Here is a 20658-nt window from a genome sequence, read left to right on the forward strand (position 1 = left end):
GTCTTTTCTCCCTTAATAACTTTACCTTTTTTTTAATTTTTTTATTTTTTTTTTGGCTTAATTCATAGAGACAAAAGCCAGCAGTTGAAGGGAGGGAGGGATGGGGAGTTGTTGAGTTGCTGTTTAACAGAGTTTCTGTTTGGAATGATAAAAGTTCTGGAACGAGATAGTGATGGTGGTTGTACAACACTGTGAATATATTTAATGCCACTGAATTGTGTTACTTGCTTGGCATTTGGTTGTGGAGAAGGAAATACAGGTGACAGGGATTTTGCCGTAGCCCACAGCTGAACACCTATGAGGTAAGGGGAAGAATCACTGTAGCAAAGGTAGGAGATGTTCTGAGGTCTTTATTACTGTCCATGAGGCAGAAATCATGGGTAAGTTTCTCTCCTTAATCTATAACATGTAAGCTTTGTCTCGGGCTTTGTGACCTAGGCCAGGGCTCTTCCTAGGAGAAGGAAAATTTCCTGTGACAAGGAAAGTTTCTTACATGATAACGTCAGGGGTATTAGGCCCTAGAGATCTCTTGTGACAAAGATATCAAAACAGTTCGAATACAAGGACAGAAATAGGAATTAAAGAAAGGAAGAATACTCATACTTCACCTATTTGTAATTGTGTTTACATCCTATCAAACCAGGAATTGGCTTAGTGAGCAATAGCTTCTAAAGATTCATCAGAGAAATATGAATAGAAGCTGATGGAAAGTAGACAATATAAGATAGTGTCCCTGTTTGGATTAAGACATTATTTAATCTGAGTTAGAACTGTATTTCTGGACTCCCAGTTTATGGACTGGAGCGTTTCTTGAGTTACTTTATGGAAAGGATCTTAGAGATTTTCTGGTACAAATCCCTCTAATTACACATGATGAGGCAAATTATCTATAAAGAGAGAGATGAAATAACGGATAATTGATGGCTCCAAAGAAATCCTTACTGTTTGGGGTTGAATTTCTTTTGCACTTAGCCTATAGCTGAGGCCACCAAGAATGAATTATGAGTCTAGATTCCTATAGCTCTCCAACTTCTCCAGATGGCCTCATATGAGCAAAGATAGTCTTCTGGCAGAATATGTCCCAGTATTACTCTATATTATGTTTCAATTGTAAAGATAGAGCCTAAAGATTCTTTTTATATTGTGGACTTTATTAATTTTGCTAAAGCTAACATCTTGATTAAATTTCAATATTGTGCGTCCTATAGAAAGAAAATATTTAACAAGTTACTTTCCTCAGGGTTTCCAAAGTACATTCAGTAAGCACTATTCACTTGGGCATCTACTGTGTTTTAGCTACTACACAGGGTGGAGATGGCAAAGATGGATATTTATAGCCGTTACTGTTAAGAAGCTTATTGTCTCTTAAGGAAGGTGGTAGACACGTTAATCAACAAGCTATGATACAAGTTAGAATGTGCGAAGAACCAGGAGAGATATCACACCCAAATCTTCTGTTTTATCCTTAAATGCAGGGGAAGGATAGCTTTCATCTTTAACTACCTGGAATGGGTAGGTTTTACCCAGCATAACAGACACACAACCTGCATATAGTATGCAAAGTCACCAAATACTTTTCTCTATGTTAGTGTGTTAAGGAATGTAGATGCAAGAGGCGTTCCTGGAATTCCATGGCTCATTAATGCACGGAAGCTTTTTGAATGGGCAAACGAAGTAAAAATTGATCCAAATAATCCAGAATATTCTGATTTAATGGAATTTGTCATGGTAAGTTATAGCAAATATCAATACTACAAATATATTCTATTTTGTAAGCTCTCCTCCCTCATACTTCAAAGTTTGCTGTATATTTTTCTAGGCACCACGAGGCATGTAAAGATAATTCTGGGGACATAACTTTCAACCAGTTTACAGTACTGTAAAGGCGATTAGAAATTTAGCAACTGAAATAATTGCTAGTGGAGACCTGATGGTTGGTACTCTGCCCTTCCTTAGCAGCCTGCAGTACACCCTACAGGCTAACCTTCAAGCTAACATCTCTTATGTAACTACTGAGGACCAGTGGTATTATAGATGCCAGAGGTATAAAGATGATTTATAGACACATTCTTTCCCTCAAAGGCTCCATTATCTGTTCACTTCTCTTTCTTATAGCCATCTGAACTGCTCTGTGTGCCTCAAACATGCATTCTTCATACCTTTATGCATGTCATTCCCTCTGCCCAGAAGGGCACCCATGGTGACTGTCTCACCTACCATGCAAGTCTGGTGAAGGTTTCCTTGATAACCTCAGTTAGATACTGGCCCTTCGTTCTTTTCGCTCCTGTTAACTTTTTTTTCTTTTTATAACTTCTATGGCTCTGATATCATTCTGTCTTTTACTGTAGTTATTCATTCTGTGTTTTATTTTTCCTTGTAGAACTACAGCGAATAAATCTTTGGCAGCTAGCTCTCTTCTTTACATGAACCATGTACTCACATGTGCATTTATAGGCTAAAACAATGCACAGATCGTTGCAGTTAAGCTTCCCTAGATCAGAGCTCCCCAACTAACGTGCTCAGTTGGTTACAGGTGTACAGAAATTTTGATCCTTTCTCAACAGTTATGGCAACCAGATATAAATAGTCTCCTCTTTTAACCCAGTGCGCAATACAAGTATTTTCATTTTTCGCTCAAGTCACGACCAGGAAAAGGTTGGGAAGCCATAAATGCTGGATTCTGTTTTTCCTTTTCTTTCTTTCTTTTTTTTCCCCCAGATTCTATCTCTTGTATAGATTCATTGCTCCATTTCCTACATATATGGAAACTCTCACATCTCACAGTTGGGCGGGGGGAGGGAGAAACAGTGTTTTGAAATAATTCTTGAATTCAAAAAAATTAATATTTTCAGTAAAGACTTTACATTATTTATGTTTTATAGTACATGAAACATAAAGGACAGGACATTCCAAAGTATTTTCGTCTTGAACAGATGCAAGATGAATTTAACTTTGTCTCTGAAGAGGAAATGGAAAAGAGTAAACGTTTCCAGCTATTGCAACTTAGAAATGCAGGTCAATTAGATGTTTTCCTTCTGCAGCAAATGCCTCTCTATGATAAAGAGATTCCAGATTTAGTCTTCCAGGTACATGGTTTCTATTTGAATATGACTTATTGTGTGATAGATTAATATTTTTTCTGCTTTAAATCTATCTTATTTTTTCTTTTTTTTAACTAGTAAAATACGTTTACTTTAAAAGTAGGTTAAAATAGGTTTTTTAATTTCACTTTGGTTATTATCAATCAATGAAAAAAAAATGAATAAATTCTTTGATATTTGTTTTTGTCCTGGGCTGAAAGGAAATTGCAGTACACCACTTAATATAAAATATAATAAAACTTGTTTTAAAAAATAATGTAGGGGTGCCTGGGTGGCTCAGTTGATTAAGCATACGACTTTGGCTCAGGTCAAGATCTCACGACTGGGTCTGCTGACAGCTCAGAGCCTGAAGCCTGCTTCAGATTCTGTGTTACTTGCTCTCTCTCTCTCTCTCTCTCTCTCTCTCAAAAATAATTACACATTAAAAAAAAAATAATGTAAAGAATTCTGTATGTTTGTTTTTGTTGCTGCCACTTAGCCATCCTTTAGCTTTTATACCCTAATTTAGAGTATATGCAAACAAATATATACAAGACTCATTACATTTAAAACTCAAGTTATAGGGAGAGGTTGGGAGACGAGAAGGCACCACCTACACACCCACTGGATGATTAGATTGAGTTTCAGATGTAATCAGCCAGGGATGCAGAAACATACAGAAGCAGAGCAGAACATAGGACAGGACACCTGCAACAAATTTTGATGCTGGTTTTTCCTGGGCTTTGGAACCCTAATGGGGATTAAGCTTCTTGTGACATGTCCACACAGAGTAAGGTTTTGCCAGAGTTAACAAAACAAAATGAAACAAACAAACAAACAAATCAATCAAACAAAAATCCCCTGTACACAATAGGCAAAATTTACATAACTACTCTAGGAGAATTAATACTTATATGGTAAATGCACTTCCATTTAAGGGCATGTTTACAAACTTTGGACTCTTCTGGCTCTTGAACCCAAGTCAAGGCCATATTATCCTTCAAGAAAAGAAATAGAGCCAGTACCTAAGTGTCCCTGAACAAATTCTCTGTCTCCAGCTTTCTAGCATTCTGGAAAAAACCTGTTCCTTATAATCGGTCCCGTGAGTATGATTCAGTGACCCTACTGTCTGTGTGGTTCTGAAACTGAGTTGGTGTAAGGATCATGACCAGAAATCTGTTTCCTCATAGGCTCCTAGACAAATATTATACTCAGTGGATAGATATCAATTTTCCCATTAATCTGAACAACATAAGGATGGCCACTATTATCTCTACCAGTAAGAGCCAATACATTAAGACAAAAAGAAGAAAGGAAAGAAGGAAATTAGAATTAGAAAAGACAAACTGCCTTTGTTTGCAGAAAATACATTTGTCTTCATGGAAAACATAAGAGAATCTACAACAAACTATCAAAAATAATAAATTTGTTGAACATAATATCCATATTTTAAAATGAATAGCAATTTTGTTAGGGCAAAAAGAACATTGTGCCTCTACAATGAAGAAATCTAGTTGTCACCATCTCGACTCAGTGATCCAACTTAATCTTATTAATTGTGGTAGACAGAATAATGACTCCCTAAGGATGTCCACTCCCTGATCCCCAGAACCTGTGAATATGTTCTGTTACGTTGTTTAAAACAGGGAGATTATCCTGGATTACCTGGGTGGACCTAATCTAATTATATGAGCCTTTAAAAGCAGAGAAATTTTTCCAGCTGGGAGGAAAAACAGCAGCAAGAGAAATCAGAGATTTGTCAAGAGAAGGATTCAACATGTGGTTGCTGGCTCTGAGATTTAGAGACCCACCTACCTGTAAAGACTGGAGACGGGTCCCTGGAAGCTAAGAGGGGGCCCCAGCTGACAGCAGCAAGGGAATCAGACCTCAGTCCCGTAGCTGCAGGGTCCTGGATTCTGCCAACAGTGTCAGTGAGCTCGGAAACAGATCCTTCTGGAGCTTCCCAATAAGAACCTGGCTGGCCTACACCTTGTGAGACCTGGGGCAGAGACCTGGGGCAGAGAACTAGAACCTCACACCTACAAAACTGTGAGAGGATAAGTTTCTGTTGTTGGAAGCCACTTAATCTGTGATAATTTGTTACAGCAGCAATAGAAAACTGATACACTAATAAAGGACAGCCAGATATTACTGGCCCTTACATGATACAGTATAAAATACACAACATTATAATGAAGTATCCTTGCCAAATATGTGTAATCTGATTCCAATTAGGACTTTAGATGAATTTGTTTACAAGAGATAGGAAGACTAGAGAAACAAGCTAAGTGGCACCACTGAAACAATCAAATTTGCAATGTGGGACAACTGGCTGGCAGGTACAACTGTTTTAATCTCTTTAAAAAAGCAGAGTATTCTAGATTAAAAAAGACTAAAGGGACAACCACAGGCAATATGATCCGTAATTAGATCTAGATTTTGAGGGAGAAAAATGGCAATTGGTGAAATTTGACTATGGGATGAGTATTAAATAATACTGGGAAATTGTTAATTTTGTTGTCTGAGATTATGGCATCGTGGTTGTTAGTCCTTAGTTTTTTGAAGATTCATGCTGAAGTATTTATTTAGGAATGAGGTATCATGGTATCTATAATTTACTTTGAGATATTTTAGCCAAAATAATAAAAATAATAAAAGAGATTAAGCAGATGTGGCAAAGTACACAGTTGATCCTGTAACAACTTGGGGGTTAGGAGCGTCGAACCCTGAGCAGTTGAAAGTTTGTGTATAACTTTTGACTCCCCTCAGACTGAACTAATAGCCTGTTGTGGACTAGATGTGTTACCAATAACATAAAGCATTGATTAACACATATTTTGTATGTTACATTATTATATGCTGTATTCCATAAAGTAAGCTAGAGAGAAAAGAAAATGTTATTAAGAAAATCGTAATGAAGAAAAAATATATTTTCAGTACCATACTGCAAAAAAAATCTGTATCTAAGTGTGCCTGCACAGTTCAAAGCCATGTTGTTCAAGGATCAACTGTAATTACTTAATCAAGAAAATGAGTATATGGATTTTAACATTCTTGGTAATTTTCTGTAGGTTTGAAAAATCTGAGGAGAAAATAAAGACAAAAATAAATAACATTCTATACATCAGTAAAAACCTACTAAAAATGTAACTTAATGAAGATACCCCTTCAATGACAATAAAAACTCTAAGATACTCAGGAGTATATTTAACAAAAAGATGTTCAAAAACTTAGTGGAGACAATTATAAAACATTTTGAATGATGTAAAAAAAATCTGAGTAAGTGTTCACTGATAGGAAGTTGTAAGATGCCCACATTGTAGGATGCTGGTCCTCCCCAAATTAACGTGAAAATGTAGTAATACAATCCCAAACCAGTGAAATAGAGCACAGGGCCTCCAAACAGACTTATCATGCATGTGTGGAAACTTCTATGTTTGGCAGAGGTATTGTCACAAATCAGTTGGAAAAAAATGGACTATCTGTTAAGTGGTTCTGGTCATCTCTGTAGAAAGAAGGAAAGTCAAATTCAAATCTCACAAAAGGAATACATACCATGTGTAATGAAGATTACACGTGAATTATGTTACCTATACTGGAATTAAAATAAAAAACTTCATAAAAAGGAAAATGTGAAAAGCAAAACTTAACTGAATATCTTAATCTTAGGGTAAGAAAGTATTTCTTAAAACACAAAAAGTATAAATTAAAAAGGAAAAGCTTAATAAATTTGATACTAAGATTAAAACCCTACAGATTAAGAAAATATATTTATAACACATATAACAAAAATTAATATCGAGATATAATATTTAAGTAATTCCTATAAATTAATACTTTAAAGAACGAAGTGATATGAAATATTTATATATTTTTAAGTAAAAGTTACCAACCAACAGAATTAAATTCAAGATTTCTTGCAGAAAATTGGAAGAACAAATAAGTTACTTTCAGATAAAAGAATTTTCATTGTAATATAGCTGAAAGTTATAAAGTATCTACTTCATTATTTTTGGGTAGTGTTTGGTGATATCCATAATGTAAAACAATTTCCATGTACATTAAGGATGTATCCCACAAATGCAGATATAACAGATGCAGATTTATTCTAAATTATATAGATGACACAGCCTGACAATCTTATACCAACTGTTGGATGTAAAATTAAAGTTATCATTAACTTTTTTTTTCAATATATGAAATTTATTGTCAAATTGGTTTCCATACAACACCCAGTGCTCATCCCAAAAGGTGCCCTCCTCAATACCCATCACCCACCCTCCCCTCCCTCCCACCCCCCATCAACCCTCAGCTTGTTCTCAGTTTTTAAGAGTCTCTTATGCTTTGGCTCTCTCTCCCACTCTAACCTCTTTTTTTTTTCCTTCCCCTCCCCCATGGGTTTCTGTTAAGTTTCTCAGGATCCACATAAGAGTGAAAATATATGGTATCTGTCTTTCTCTGTATGGCTTATTTCACTTAGCATCACACTCTCCAGTTCTATCCACATTGCTACAAAGGGCCATATTTCATTCTTTCTCATTGCCACGTAGTACTCCATTGTGTATATAAACCACAATTTCTTTATCCATTCATCAGTTGATGAACATTTAGGCTCTTTCCATAATTTGACTATTGTTGAGAGTGCTGCTATAAACATTGGGGTACAAGTGCCCCTATGCATCAGTACTCCTGTATCCCTTGGGTAAATTCCTAGCAGTGCTACTGCTGGGTCATTGGGTAGGTCTATTTTTAATTTTTTGAGGAACCTCCACACTGTTTTCCAGAGTGGCTGCACCAGTTTGCATTCCCACCAACAGTGCAAGAGGGCTCCCGTTTCTCCACATCCTCTCCAGCATCTGTAGTCTCCTGATTTGTTCATTTTGGCCACTCTGACTGGCGTGAGGTGATACATGAGTGTGGTTTTGATTTGTATTTCCCTGATGAGGAGTGATATTGAGCATCTTTTCATGTGCCTGTTGGCCATCTGGATGTCTTCTTTAGGGAAGTGTCTATTCATGTTTTTTACCCATTTCTTCACTGGGTTATTTTCACTGGGTTTTTCAGGTGTGGAGTTTGGTGAGCTCTTTATAGATTTTAGATACTAGCCCTTTGTCCAATACGTCAATGGCAAATATCTTTTCCCATTCCATTGATTGCCTTTTAGTTTTGTTGGTTGTTTCCTTTGCTGTGCAGAAGCTTTTTATCTTCATAAGGTCCCAGTAATTCACTTTTGCCTTTAATTCCCTTGCCTTTGGGGATGTGTCAAGTAAGAAATTGCTACGACTGAGGTCAGAGAGGTCTTTTCCTGCTTTCTCCTCTAGGGTTGTGATGGTTTCCTGTCTCACATTCAGGTCCTTTATCCATTTTGAGTTTATTTTTGTGAATGGTGTAATAAAGTGGTCTAGTTTCAATCTTCTGCATGTTGCTGTCCAGTTCTCCCAGCACCATTTGTTAAAGAGACTGTCTTTTTTCCATTGGATGTTCTTTCCTGCTTTGTCAGAGATGAGTTGGCCATACGTTTGTGGGTCTAGTTCTGGGGTTTCTAGTCTATTCCATTGGTCTATGTGTCTGTTTTTGTGCCAATACCATGCTGTCTTGATGATGACAGCTTTGTAGTAGAGGCTAAAGTCTGGGATTGTGATGCCTCCTGCTTTGGTCTTCTTCTTCAAAATTACTTTGGCTATTCGGGGCCTTTTGTGGTTCCATATGAATTTTAGGATTGCTTGTTCTAGTTTTGAGAAGAATGCTGGTTTAATTTTGATTGGGACTGCATTGAATGTGTAGATAGCTTTGGGTAGTATTGACATTCTGACAATATTTATTCTTCCAATCCATGAGCACGGAATGTTTTTCCATTTCTTTATATCTTCTTCAATTTCCTTCATAAGCTTTCTATAGTTTTCAGCATACAGATCGTTTACATCTTTGGTTAGATTTATCCCTAGGTATTTTATGCTTCTTGGTGCAATTGTGAATGGGATCAGTTTCTTTATTTGTCTTTCTGTTGCTTCATTATTAGTGTATAAGAATGCAACTGATTTCTGTACATTGATTTTGTATCCTGCAACTTTGCTGAATTCATGTATCAGTTCTAGCAGACTTTTGGTGGAGTCTATCGGATTTTCCATGTATAATATCATGTCATCTGCAAAAAGCGAAAGCTTGACTTCACCTTTGCCAATTTTGATGCCTTTGATTTCCTTTTGTTGTCTGATTGCTGATGCTAGAACTTCCAACACTATGTTAAACAACAGCGGTGAGAGTGGACATCCCTGTCGTGTTCCTGATCTCAGGGGGAAAGCTCTCAGTTTTTCCCCATTGAGGGTGATGTTAGGTGTGGGCTTTTCATAAATGGCTTTTATGATGTTTAAGTATGTTCCTTCTATCCCGACTTTCTCAAGGGTTTTTATTAAGAAAGGTTGCTGAATGTTGTCAAATGCCTTTTCTGCATCGATTGACAGGATCATATGGTTCTTATCTTTTCTTTTATTAATGTGATGTATCACATTGATTGATTTGCGAATGTTGAACCAGCCCTGCATCCCAGGAATGAATCCCACTTGATCATGGTGAATAATTCTTTTTATATGCTGTATCTATTTATATGCTGTATCGATTTGCTAGTATCTTATTGAGAATTTTTGCATCCATATTCATCAGGGATATTGATCTGTAGTTCTCTTTTTTTAATGGGTCTCTGTCTGGTTTAGGAATCAAAGTAATACTGGCTTCATAGAATGAGTCTGGAAGTTTTCCTTCCCTTTCTATTTTTTGGAATAGCTTGAGAAGGATAGGTATTATATCTGCTTTAAACGTCTGGTAGAACTCCCCTGGGAAGCCATCTGGTCCTGGACTCTTACTTGTTGGGAGATTTTTGATGACTGATTCAATTTCTTCGCTGGTAATGGGTCTGTTCAAGCTTTCTATTTCCTCCTGATTGAGTTTTGGAAGAGTGTGGGTGTTTAGGAATTCGTTCATTTCTTCCAGGTTGTCCAGTTTGTTGGCATATAATTTTTCATAGTATTCCCTGATAATTGCTTGTATTTCTGAGGGATTGGTTGTAATAATTCCATTTTAATTCATGATTTTATCTATTTGGGTCATCTTCCTTTTCTTTTTGAGAAGCCTGGCTAGAGGTTTATCAATTTTGTTTATTTTTTCAAAAAACCAACTCTTGGTTTCGTTGATCTGCTCTACAGTTTTTTAAGATTCTATATTGTTTATTTCTGCTCTGATCTTTATTATTTCTCTTCTTCTGCTGGGTTTAGGCTGTCTTCGCTGTTCTGCTTCTATTTCCTTTAGGTGTGCTGTTAGATTTTGTATTTGGGATTTTTCTTGTTTCTTGAGATAGGCCTGGATTGCAATGTATTTTCCTCTCAGGACTGTCTTCGCTGCATCCCAAAGCGTTTGATTGTTGTATTTTCATTTTTGTTTGTTTCCATATATTTTTTAATTTCTTCTCTAATTGCCTGGTTGACCCACTCATTCTTTAGTAGAGTGTTCTTTAACCTCCATGCTTTTGGAGGTTTTCCAGACTTTTTCCTGTGGTTGATTTCAAGCTTCATAGCATTGTGTTCTGAAAGTATGCATGGTATGATTTCAATTCTTGTATACTTATGAAGGGCTGTTTTGTGACCCAGTATTTGATCTATCTTGGAGAATGTTCCATGTGCACTCGAGAAGAAAGTATATTCTGTTGCTTTGGGATGCAGAGTTCTAAATATATCTGTCAAGTCCATCTGATCCAATGTATCATTCAGGGCCCTTGTTTCTTTATTGACCGTGTGTCTAGATGATCTATCCATTTCTGTAAGTGGAGTGTTAAAGTCACCTGCAATTACCACATTCTTATCAATAAGGTTGCTTATGTTTGTAATTGTTTCATATATTTGGGGGCTCCTGTATTCGGCACATAGACATTTGTAATTGTTAGCTCTTCCTGATGGATAGACCCTGTGATTATTATATAATGCCCTTCTTCATCTCTTGTTACAGCCTTTAATTTAAAGTCTAGTTTGTCTGATATAAGTATGGCTACTCCAGCTTTCTTTTGACTTCCAGTGGCATGATAAATAGTTCTCCATCCCCTCACTCTCAATCTGAAGGTGTCCTCAGGTCTAAAATGAGTCTCTTGTAGACAACAAATAGATGGGTCTTGTTTTTTTATCCATTCTGATACCCTGTGTCTTTTGGTTGGCGCATTTAGTCCATTTACATTCAGTGTTATTATAGAAAGATATGGGTTTAGAGTCATTGTGATGTCCGTAGGTTTCATGCTTGTAGTAATGTCTCTGGTACTTTGTCTCACAGGATCCCCCTTAGGATCTCTTGTAGGGCTGGTTTAGTGGTGACGAATTACTTCTGTTTTTGTTTGTTTGGGAAGACCTTTATCTCTCCTTCTATTCTAAATGACAGACTTGCTGGATAAAGGATTCTCGGCTGCATATTTTTTCTGTTCATCACATTGAAGATCTCCTGCCATTCCTTTCTGGCCTGCCAAGTTTCAGTGGAGAGATTGGTCACGAGTCTTATAGGTCTCCCTTTATATGTTAGAGCACGTTTATTCCTTGCTGCTTTCAGAATTTTCTCTTTATCCTTTTATTTTGCCAGTTTCACTGTGATATGTCGTCCAGAAGATCAATTCAAGTTACATCTGAAGGGAGTTCTCTGTGCCTCTTGGATTTCAATGCCTTTTTCCTTCCCCAGATCAGGGAAGGTCTCAGCTATTATTGCTTCAAGTACACCTTCAGCACCTTTCCCTCTCTCTTCCTCCTCTGGAATACCAATTATGCATTGATGATTTCTCTTTAGTGCATCACTTAGTTCTCTAATTTTCCCCTCATACTCCTGGATTTTTTTATCTCTCTTTTTCTCAGCTTCTTCTTTTTCCATAATTTTATCTTCTAGTTCACCTATTCTCTCCTCTGCCTGTTCAATCCGAGCCATGGTTGTCTCCATTTTATTTTGCAGATCATTAATAGCATTTTTAGCTCCTCCTGGCTGTTCCTTAGTCCCTTGATCTCTGTAGCAATAGATTCTCTGCTGTCCTTTATACTGTTTTCAAGCCCAGAGATTAATTTTATGACTATTACTCTAAATTCACTTTCTGTTATATTGTTTAAATCGTTTTTGATCAGTTCATTAGCTGTCGTTATTTCCGGGATGTTTTTTTGAGGGGAATTCTTCCATTTCGTCATTTTGTTGGGTTTTTTTTTAAATCTTTTTTTTTTCAACATTTATTTATTTTTGGGACAGAGAGAGACAGAGCATGAACGGGGGAGGGGCAGAGAGAGAGGGAGACACAGAATCGGAAACAGGCTCCAGGCTCTGAGCCATCAGCCCAGAGCCCGACGCGGGGCTCGAACCCCCGGACCAGGAGATCGTGACCTGGCTGAAGTCGGCCGCTTAACCGACTGCACCACCCAGGCGCCCCCCATTTCGTCATTTTGGATAGTCCCTGGAGTGGTGCGGGACTGCAGGGCCACTTCCCCTGTGCTGTCTTGAATAACTTGCGTTGGTGGGTGCAGTCAGACCTGATGTCTGCCCCCAGCCCACCGCTGGGGCCACAGTCAGACTGGTGTGTGCCTTCTCTTCCCCTCTCCTAGGGGCGGGATTCACTGTGGGGTAGTGTGGCCCGTCTGGGCTACTTGCACACTGCCAGGCTTGTGGTGCTGGGGATCTGACGTATTAGCTGGGGTGGATCTGCAAGGTGCACGGGGGCAGGAGGGGCAGGCTCAGCTGGATTTTCCTTTGGAGATCCGCTTCGGGAGGGGCCCCTCTTCTGTGGGCCTCTTGTCTATGCTTGCCTCTGGAGAATCCATTCTGCTAGTCTTCTGGCGATTTTCTGGGTTATTTAGGCAGGTGTGGGTGGAATCTAAGTGATCCGCAGGACACGTTGACCTCAGCGTCCTCCTACACCGCCATCTGCCTATCATTAACTTTTTAAAGCTAGAAGTTAAGGGGCACCTGGCTGGCTTAGTCAGTGGAACATGCAACTCTTGATCTTGGGGTTGTGAGTTCAAGCCCCACATTGGGTGTAGGGTTTACTTTAAAATTTTTTTTAAAAATAAGGTTATAAATTAAAAATTAAAGTTATTGATACTATACTGTTTCCTATATGTTTTATTTTCAGTGATTGCCAGGTAAATATATGCATAAAGAACATTTCTCAATCATCTTCACATTTTTTCATAATTTCTCAATCGTAATTTTTTCCTCAACATTACTCTATTTTAAAAGATGAATGGACTTATCCTAGAATCAAACAAAAGAATCAAAAGTTCTTCTTAGCTAATGCTCAGTGATTTCCAGTGTCTCCTATCCATGAACCAAAGTGAACATTTAATATTTTATTGTAGTGTATCATAGCTGAGCTCTGTGACATTGAAGAGGTGAAACTAACTTAATTCTCTGTTTAGGAATATGAAACTCAGATAGAGAAGGATATCCCCATTTCAGATGTCAATTCTATTACTGCACAACGGATTAATTCTGCCAATTTTCTGAAAAAGGTAACAATGGCAAAATAGTATCATTAATATGTTTGCATTCACTTTTGTGAAATCCTCCTAATCTCCTTTTCCATTCATTGCTTGCAAAAATTAGGAGTGAAAAATAGTGGCACCATTACCATTGTAAATACTTAATCTTCAAATAGAAACTGTTATTTCTTTAAATTAAATTTATTTTTTTGTAGATGAAAAAGTTGATAATGAGAAGAATTGTCAAAGTTAGCAAAGTTAACTTATCGGATGTTGTGGCTGATTATGAAGAAATTGTATCTGCAAGGTACATAGTAAAAATTATTATTTAAATATGAAATATAAAGCTGTAAGATAATGCCTTCAAATTTCTCTATGTTCTCTGTTCTAATATTAAGTTACATGCAAAGGATGCATTTACAAAGTGAATACAAAGGATGCATTACAAAGTGAATACAAAGGATGCATTTACAAAGTGAAATATAGTGACTTAAAATATATTATTAATTTTTTTAATGTTTATTTATTTTTGAGAGAGAGAGAGAGACAGAGTGTGAGCCGGGGGAGGAGCAGAGAGAGAGGGGGACACAGAATCCAAAACAGGCTCCAGGCTCTGAGCTGTCAGCACAGAGCCTGATGTGGAGCTCTAACCCACGGATCACGAGATCATGACCTGAGCCAAAGTTGGATGCTTAACCAGCTGAGCCACCCAGGCGCCCCATTTTGTTATTTTTTTTATTAGGGTTTTTTTTTTTTGGTTATTTAAAATTGCACTTTGGACATATCTATGATATGTATTTTCAGTTGCATAGCATTTTAATTTTTTTAATGTTCATTTTTTAAGAGAAAGCACAAGCCGGGGAGGGGCAGAGAGAGACACACACACACAGAATCTGAAGGGGGCTCTAGGCTCTGAGGTGTCAGCACAGAGCCCGTTGTGGGGCTTGAACCCAACAGCCATGAGACCATGACCTGAGCCGTAATTGGACGCTTTAGCTGACTGAGGCACCGAGGTGCCCCGGTAGTATTTCAGTTTTTAACCCTCTCCTTATTGATCGTTTTTAGGCGAGAAAGAAAAAGAAAAGAAATACCTTTGTCCCAAATTCGTTTTGTCCTAAGATTTTCCTGTCCTGGAACCACTACTGGAAAAGTCACTGCTGGCAGCACCACACATTAAGCCTACAATCTCCCCCTTTCAAAACTGAATCCTCAACCATACATGGGTGCTGTGATCCACAGACAGCAGTTGGGGGAGCCTTTGGCTGAACTCAATTCTTATATCATTCTGTCTCTGAAACTTAGCGGTGGGACCAGTACTATGCATGCCATGTTTCTGGGAACCCTCCCTGGGGCCACATGCAGATTCCTAATGTTACTAATAAGGCTTTAAATTGGTTTGGATGCAGAAATCTATTGTATTTTATTTTCTTTTTTTGGGGGGGTGGGGGGGGAAATGCGTGTGGCCATAAAGCTATAATTCCATGGATTTGTGTTGGCAGCCTGTGTAACTAACTCCTGTCTCAAAGCCATGCAGAAAAGTTGAGTGTCTAACCACTTTCAAGAGAGCAATTCCTGAAAAATGAATAATATTCTGAAAGAACATCATGTTTTGTGGAATTACCTCTACTTGTCTCTTCTTGGGCCATGTACCCAAAGGGCATGGAGCAATCACATTTTCTCATAACATGACAGTGAGCCTAGCATCTCTTCTATGCTCCAAAAAAGCTTCTTTCCTTCGGTTTAAGACAACTCTGTATCCGCTCCACAATGGAGAACATATGGGTTCAGAATAATGGCCTTATTTACAATAGTTAACTTTAAAAATTGATGTCTTTTAAAACAAAGTAATCTTGTGTATATGCGGATGATCACTTTTTTACTCTTTAGCCAGTTGACATATGCAGTTTGTAAGCTTGTTGAACGACAAAGAAAGTTAAAGCCTCAGAGGAAAGAAAGGAGAAAGGTGGCTGCACAGACTATCTGTGATGGAGATATTAAGATTCTTGTTAGAATACTGCGGGCTTACAATATTCCTACCAGAAACACAACAGTTAATAGGTAAGACAGTGTGCACCAGTTTTTACAGTTGCAAAAGCTCTGTCTTAAATATAATTTCCAAACTGTCCTATGTGTAAAACTCTGCACTTTATTAATGCTCCATATACAGAAATGGAATGACAGCTGAAGTCTTCATTTGGATAGTCATACTGTCATTGCCATGTCTTAAGAGTTTTCAGAAGTTTGAGATGCACAAAGTAACTTCAGCATGTGTATTTTGGGGTGACATATCAAATAAATACCTTTGTCCCTATTCCCTGTTGTGGAAACTTGTGATGCTGCCTGCCAAGTGCACTGTTCTCTGCCACTGGCCCCTCTTAGTATTGAAAGTAGGCTCTGTCTGAGACTTGTCATTTTGGTTGACCTCTGCAAAAATCAGATCTTACCCAACTCTTCTGCAGGCACTCTCTGTGTTTTATTTATGTTTCTTGAGCCAAGGATATGTGGGGCCAGAATAGACATTGCCATTTAGTGGCCAAATTAAGGCATCATGAATATTAAATGCTCATGTATATTTAATGTATCCTGAATATTGAGTGTCTTATATATTTAGTCTCATGTATGAATCGTATATTATGGATATTTAGAACCCAGGTATCTCAGGAATATTAAGTATCCCTTCCTATGTTTAACACCTATGTGCTCTTTTTGTCTTATGTTAACCACATCCCATGATTTCTACATGTGAAAAAATATTTTGCTTACTAGGTACTAATCTATAGATTATCTATAAAACCTAATTTAGGGGCGCCTGGGTGGTGCAGTCGGTTAAGCGTCCGACTTCAGCCAGGTCACGATCTTGCGGTCCGTGAGTTTGAGCCCCGCGTCAGGCTCTGGGCTGATGACTCAGAGCCTGGAGCCTGTTTCCGATTCTGTGTCTCCCTCTCTCTCTGCCCCTCCCCCGTTCATGGTCTGTCTCTCTCTGTCCCAAAAATAAATAAACGTTGAAAAAAAAATTTAAAAAAAAAATAAAAAATAAAACCTAATTTATAAAACCTCTCAAAAGTTTTTCCTATGTTTTATAAACTACATCCTTATTTATCCAATAGAACTGATGTTCTCAAAACAAATGCACATTTCAAATGCTAACTTTTATGAAATAAGGACATCATAAAATCACCACCATTTTCTGTAGTCATCAATTTGTAAAAGACAGAATATTATAATACCTAAAACAGGAAGGATATAATCTCCATGTATCGCTTACCTTATTTTTCTCCTTTGCAAAGTCCATTGAAAACTTATCACACACTGGATCCAATACATAGTTCCGCACTTAGGAGCCAGTCTTCCAGAATAGTGATTATCAAATGTTTAGCTCTAACCACCTATGATAAGAAGATACAAAGCAAATTTTCAGATCCAGGGTAACTGAATTCTTTATCTCCATGAACATAGGCAAAACGCTACTGATTCCCACCAACACTAATGTTAAAATTACTTAAAGTGTTTACCTCTAACTCATTTTTCCTGAAGAGCCTTGGATCTGCCCACTTATTTGATATCATCCGTATCTCACCTCAGACATAAGGAAACAGTCAAATCAATATCTTCAGATGAGATCTTAAATGAGGTAAGTATTTAATAACACTTCTATAAAGTTCAATTTTGATTATGTTTGCCCTGAATTGTGACTGGCTGCTATCTGGCCTCTCCATCTCTAGCGTCTTTTTTTTTTTTTTAATTTTTTTTTCAACGTTTATTTATTTTTGGGACAGAGAGAGACAGAGCATGAACGGGGGAGGGGCAGAGAGAGAGGGAGACACAGAATCGGAAACAGGCTCCAGGCTCTGAGCCATCAGCCCAGAGCCCGACGCGGGGCTCGAACTCACAGACCGCGAGATCGTGACCTGGCTGAAGTCGGACGCTTAACCGACTGCGCCACCCAGGCGCCCCTCCATCTCTAGCGTCTTGAGCTTCCAGTTGACTTTCTATAATGCAATGAACGTGCTCTTTATAAAATGTAATCCTAACCAATTCATTCCATGCTCCCCTGCTCTCAGGGCCTACAGAATAAGGTACAAGCTCCTTTAGAATACCTGCAAAAATCTGTGATGATCTGGCCCTTACCTCCAAATCAGCCACATCACTCTCCACCCCACGACAGTATCATATCATATCATATCATATCATATCATATCATATCATATCATATCATACTTCTACTTCTAGAAGGTCTCTTGCCCTTTCCTTTACCTGGAATGGCCTCCACACAGCTCCATGTTATTGGCCACATGAAACTTCCTACTTAACATTTCAGAGCTCAAACATGTTTTCTCTGTGAAGCTCTCCTTTTCCTTACCCCAGAAAATTAATCATTGGCCTTCCTGAGTAACTATTCTACCTTGAATATATTTCTTTTATTTTTCACATTTCATTGCAGTTTTATTTGTTTACCTGTTTAACTTCCCCTGACAGGCTATACAATCCTTGAAGGTAAGTTCCATTTATGTTTTGATCCTAGAAAAGTACCTGATATTGAATAGGACCAATAAATATTTATTAAATGAATGAACCACTACTGGCTGTTTGAAAACCTGGAAAAAGTAAGCCATCCAGTTGTCAGTCAGTAACCAAGTAATGTCCTAGCCTTCTCCCTCTTACCAGCTTTATAAAATATTTCAAAAATCTAGTCAGTGTTTATTATGTGTTTCAGGGTACTATATACCCTTTCGTGGAAGTTTCCTTTCAACACACTGTATACCGAACCAGTACTGCAAGTGGATCTCATCCATGCTGGAACGAAGAAATTAAAGTAGATTTTATGTAGGTTGGAATCTATTTCTCTTCAGCTTCTAAAAACGAGCAGTAACAAAATTGTTTTCTTACGCCATTTATCGAAAATAATGGTTGAGATATGATTTATTTTTTAAGCTTTTAAATTATGAAATATTTCTTAGATAGGCATGAATATATATGCAAATGTAAGTTCTGAGGAAAAATGATAGTATGAATACCCATGTGTTGGCCATCCAGCTTAAATAGAATATGACCATTACCTTTGAAGGCCAGGACCTCATCGTATTCCCTCTCCTTCCCCCTGGAGGTAACAACCACTAATCTGTGTTAACATTCCCTCTCTTTATGATTTTATATCATTAATATTTATCCCTAACTATGTATTATTTACTTGTGGATGTTTATATAAATTGAATCGTCTTTTGCAATCTTGTTTATTTGCTCTCAGTTATTTTGAGAGATTCATCTGTGTTCATACTCATAGCTTTCCTCTCTCCTCCTTCCTCCCTTCTATTTTCTTTCTTTCTTTGCTACCTCTTCTCCCTTCTTCCTCTTTTCTTTCCTTCCTTCTTTTATTTTCATTTCTAGATAGTATCCTACTGGACTAAAATGCCATAATTTTTTCTACTTTTTCCTGGTGATACACATTTTTCTTGTTTTAGGCTTTTTCTATTGCAAGTAATGTTGCTCTGAACATTCTTGTACTTGTCTTCTGGAGCACACGTGCAAGAGTTTCTTTTTAAGACAGTAGTGCTCAAACGTTTTTGTGCCTTAGAATCACCTGTATGGCTTCTTAAACCATTGCTGGGCCCCACCTTCATAGCTTCTAATTCAGTAGGTCTGGGGTAGGTCTTGATGATTCCATTTCCAACAAGTTCCCAGGTGTTACTGATGCTACTTAGTGAGGAGATATTTTGAGAACCTCTGCTCTAGGATATATGTCCAGGAGTAGAATTGCTAGGTTATAGTTGAATTCAGCTTCAGCTTTACTAGATAATACCAAACTGTTTTCTAGTGACTGTACCAATATACACTCCCAATAGCAATATACAAAACTTCTATTGTGTGTCGTATCTTCAATAATATTTTGTACCTTTAAAATTATGTTTTCCAATATGATAGATCTAAAATGATATTATCATTGTGGTTTAAATTACATTCCCTGTTTTCTAATGAGATTGAGTTTTTTCCCCATTTTAAAAAAATCAATAGACTACTTTTTAGAGCAGTTTTAGGCTCACAGTAAACTTGAGTAGAAAGTGCAGAGAGTTCTCATATACACCCTTCCCACAATACACACACATACAGCTTCCCTCAGCATCAGTGTGGTATGTTTGTTACAATCCATGAACCAATGTTGACACATCATTATCAACCATTACTGAGAGTTCACTCTCATGTTGTGCATTTTATGGGTTTTGGCAAATGTATAAGGACATGAACCCACCACTATAATATCATACAGCATTGTGTTACTGCCCTAAAAATATTCTCTGTTTCATCTATTCATCCCTTCATCCTTCCCCTGGGACCTCTAGCAACCACTGACATTTTTACTGCCTCCATAGCTTTTTCCCTTTTCCAGAATGTCATTGCATTAACCTATGGGTAGGCCTTATCCAATCAGTTGAAGGCTTAACAGGAAAAAGACTTACCTCCCCCTAGGGAGACTCAAACTGCAACTCTTCCCTGGGCCTCCAGCCTGCTGGTCTACCCTGCAGATTTTGGACTTGTATACCCCACAATCACGTGAGTCAGCACTACAGAAGGTAATTTGCTTTACTCAAGGTCTACTAATTTTTTTTAATGTAGAAATAACACTTCACATGAATCCTACCCCATTAACCTTTAAAGTGTGCAGTATATTACTGTTGGCTGTAGGTACAATGTTGCACAGCAGATCTTTAGAACTTACTCGTCTTGCTTAACTGAAACTTAATGCCTATTGATTAGTAACTCCCCATTTGCCTCTCCCAGGCCCTGGCAACTAACATTCCACTCTTTGATTTTTTGAAGTTGACTGTTTTAGATGTCTCATATAAGTGGAATTATTCAGTACTTGTCTTTTGGTGACTGGTTTATTGGTTTCTTTTAGTTAGCATAAGGTCCTCAAGGTTCATCCATGTTGTTGCATATTGCAGAATTTCCTTATTTTTTAAGGGTGAATAGTATTTATTTCATTGTGTGTGTAGCACATTAGCTTTATCCATTCATCTGTCAACAGACATTTAGGATATTTTCGTATCTTGACTATTGTCTGCGCTACAATAAACATAAGAGTGCTAACATCTCTTTGAGAT

The 20658-nt window shown here is 37.7% G+C and overlaps 1 protein-coding gene across 11 annotated transcripts in view; it reads left to right on the forward strand.

Annotated features, from left to right (window-relative positions):
* The window catches only part of CC2D2B (coiled-coil and C2 domain containing 2B), a 95079-nt gene that overhangs the window by 44229 nt on the left and 30192 nt on the right, over positions 1-20658 (forward strand). For 9 of the 11 annotated variants that reach the window (XM_047824822.1, XM_047824824.1, XM_047824829.1 and 6 more), the window contains 7 exons: positions 1590-1728; positions 2883-3086; positions 13499-13591; positions 13777-13868; positions 15449-15619; positions 17096-17192; positions 18276-18385. In XM_047824822.1, coding sequence (XP_047680778.1) covers positions 1590-1728; positions 2883-3086; positions 13499-13591; positions 13777-13868; positions 15449-15619; positions 17096-17192; positions 18276-18385 — 906 coding nt within the window. The remainder of the gene's footprint in view (positions 1-1589; positions 1729-2882; positions 3087-13498; positions 13592-13776; positions 13869-15448; positions 15620-17095; positions 17193-18275; positions 18386-20658) is intronic. The other 2 variants (XM_047824828.1, XM_047824832.1) reach the window with 2 other exon arrangements.

Source organism: Prionailurus viverrinus, chromosome D2 (assembly GCF_022837055.1).
Source record: "Prionailurus viverrinus isolate Anna chromosome D2, UM_Priviv_1.0, whole genome shotgun sequence".
NCBI classification, from domain to species: domain Eukaryota; kingdom Metazoa; phylum Chordata; class Mammalia; order Carnivora; family Felidae; genus Prionailurus; species Prionailurus viverrinus.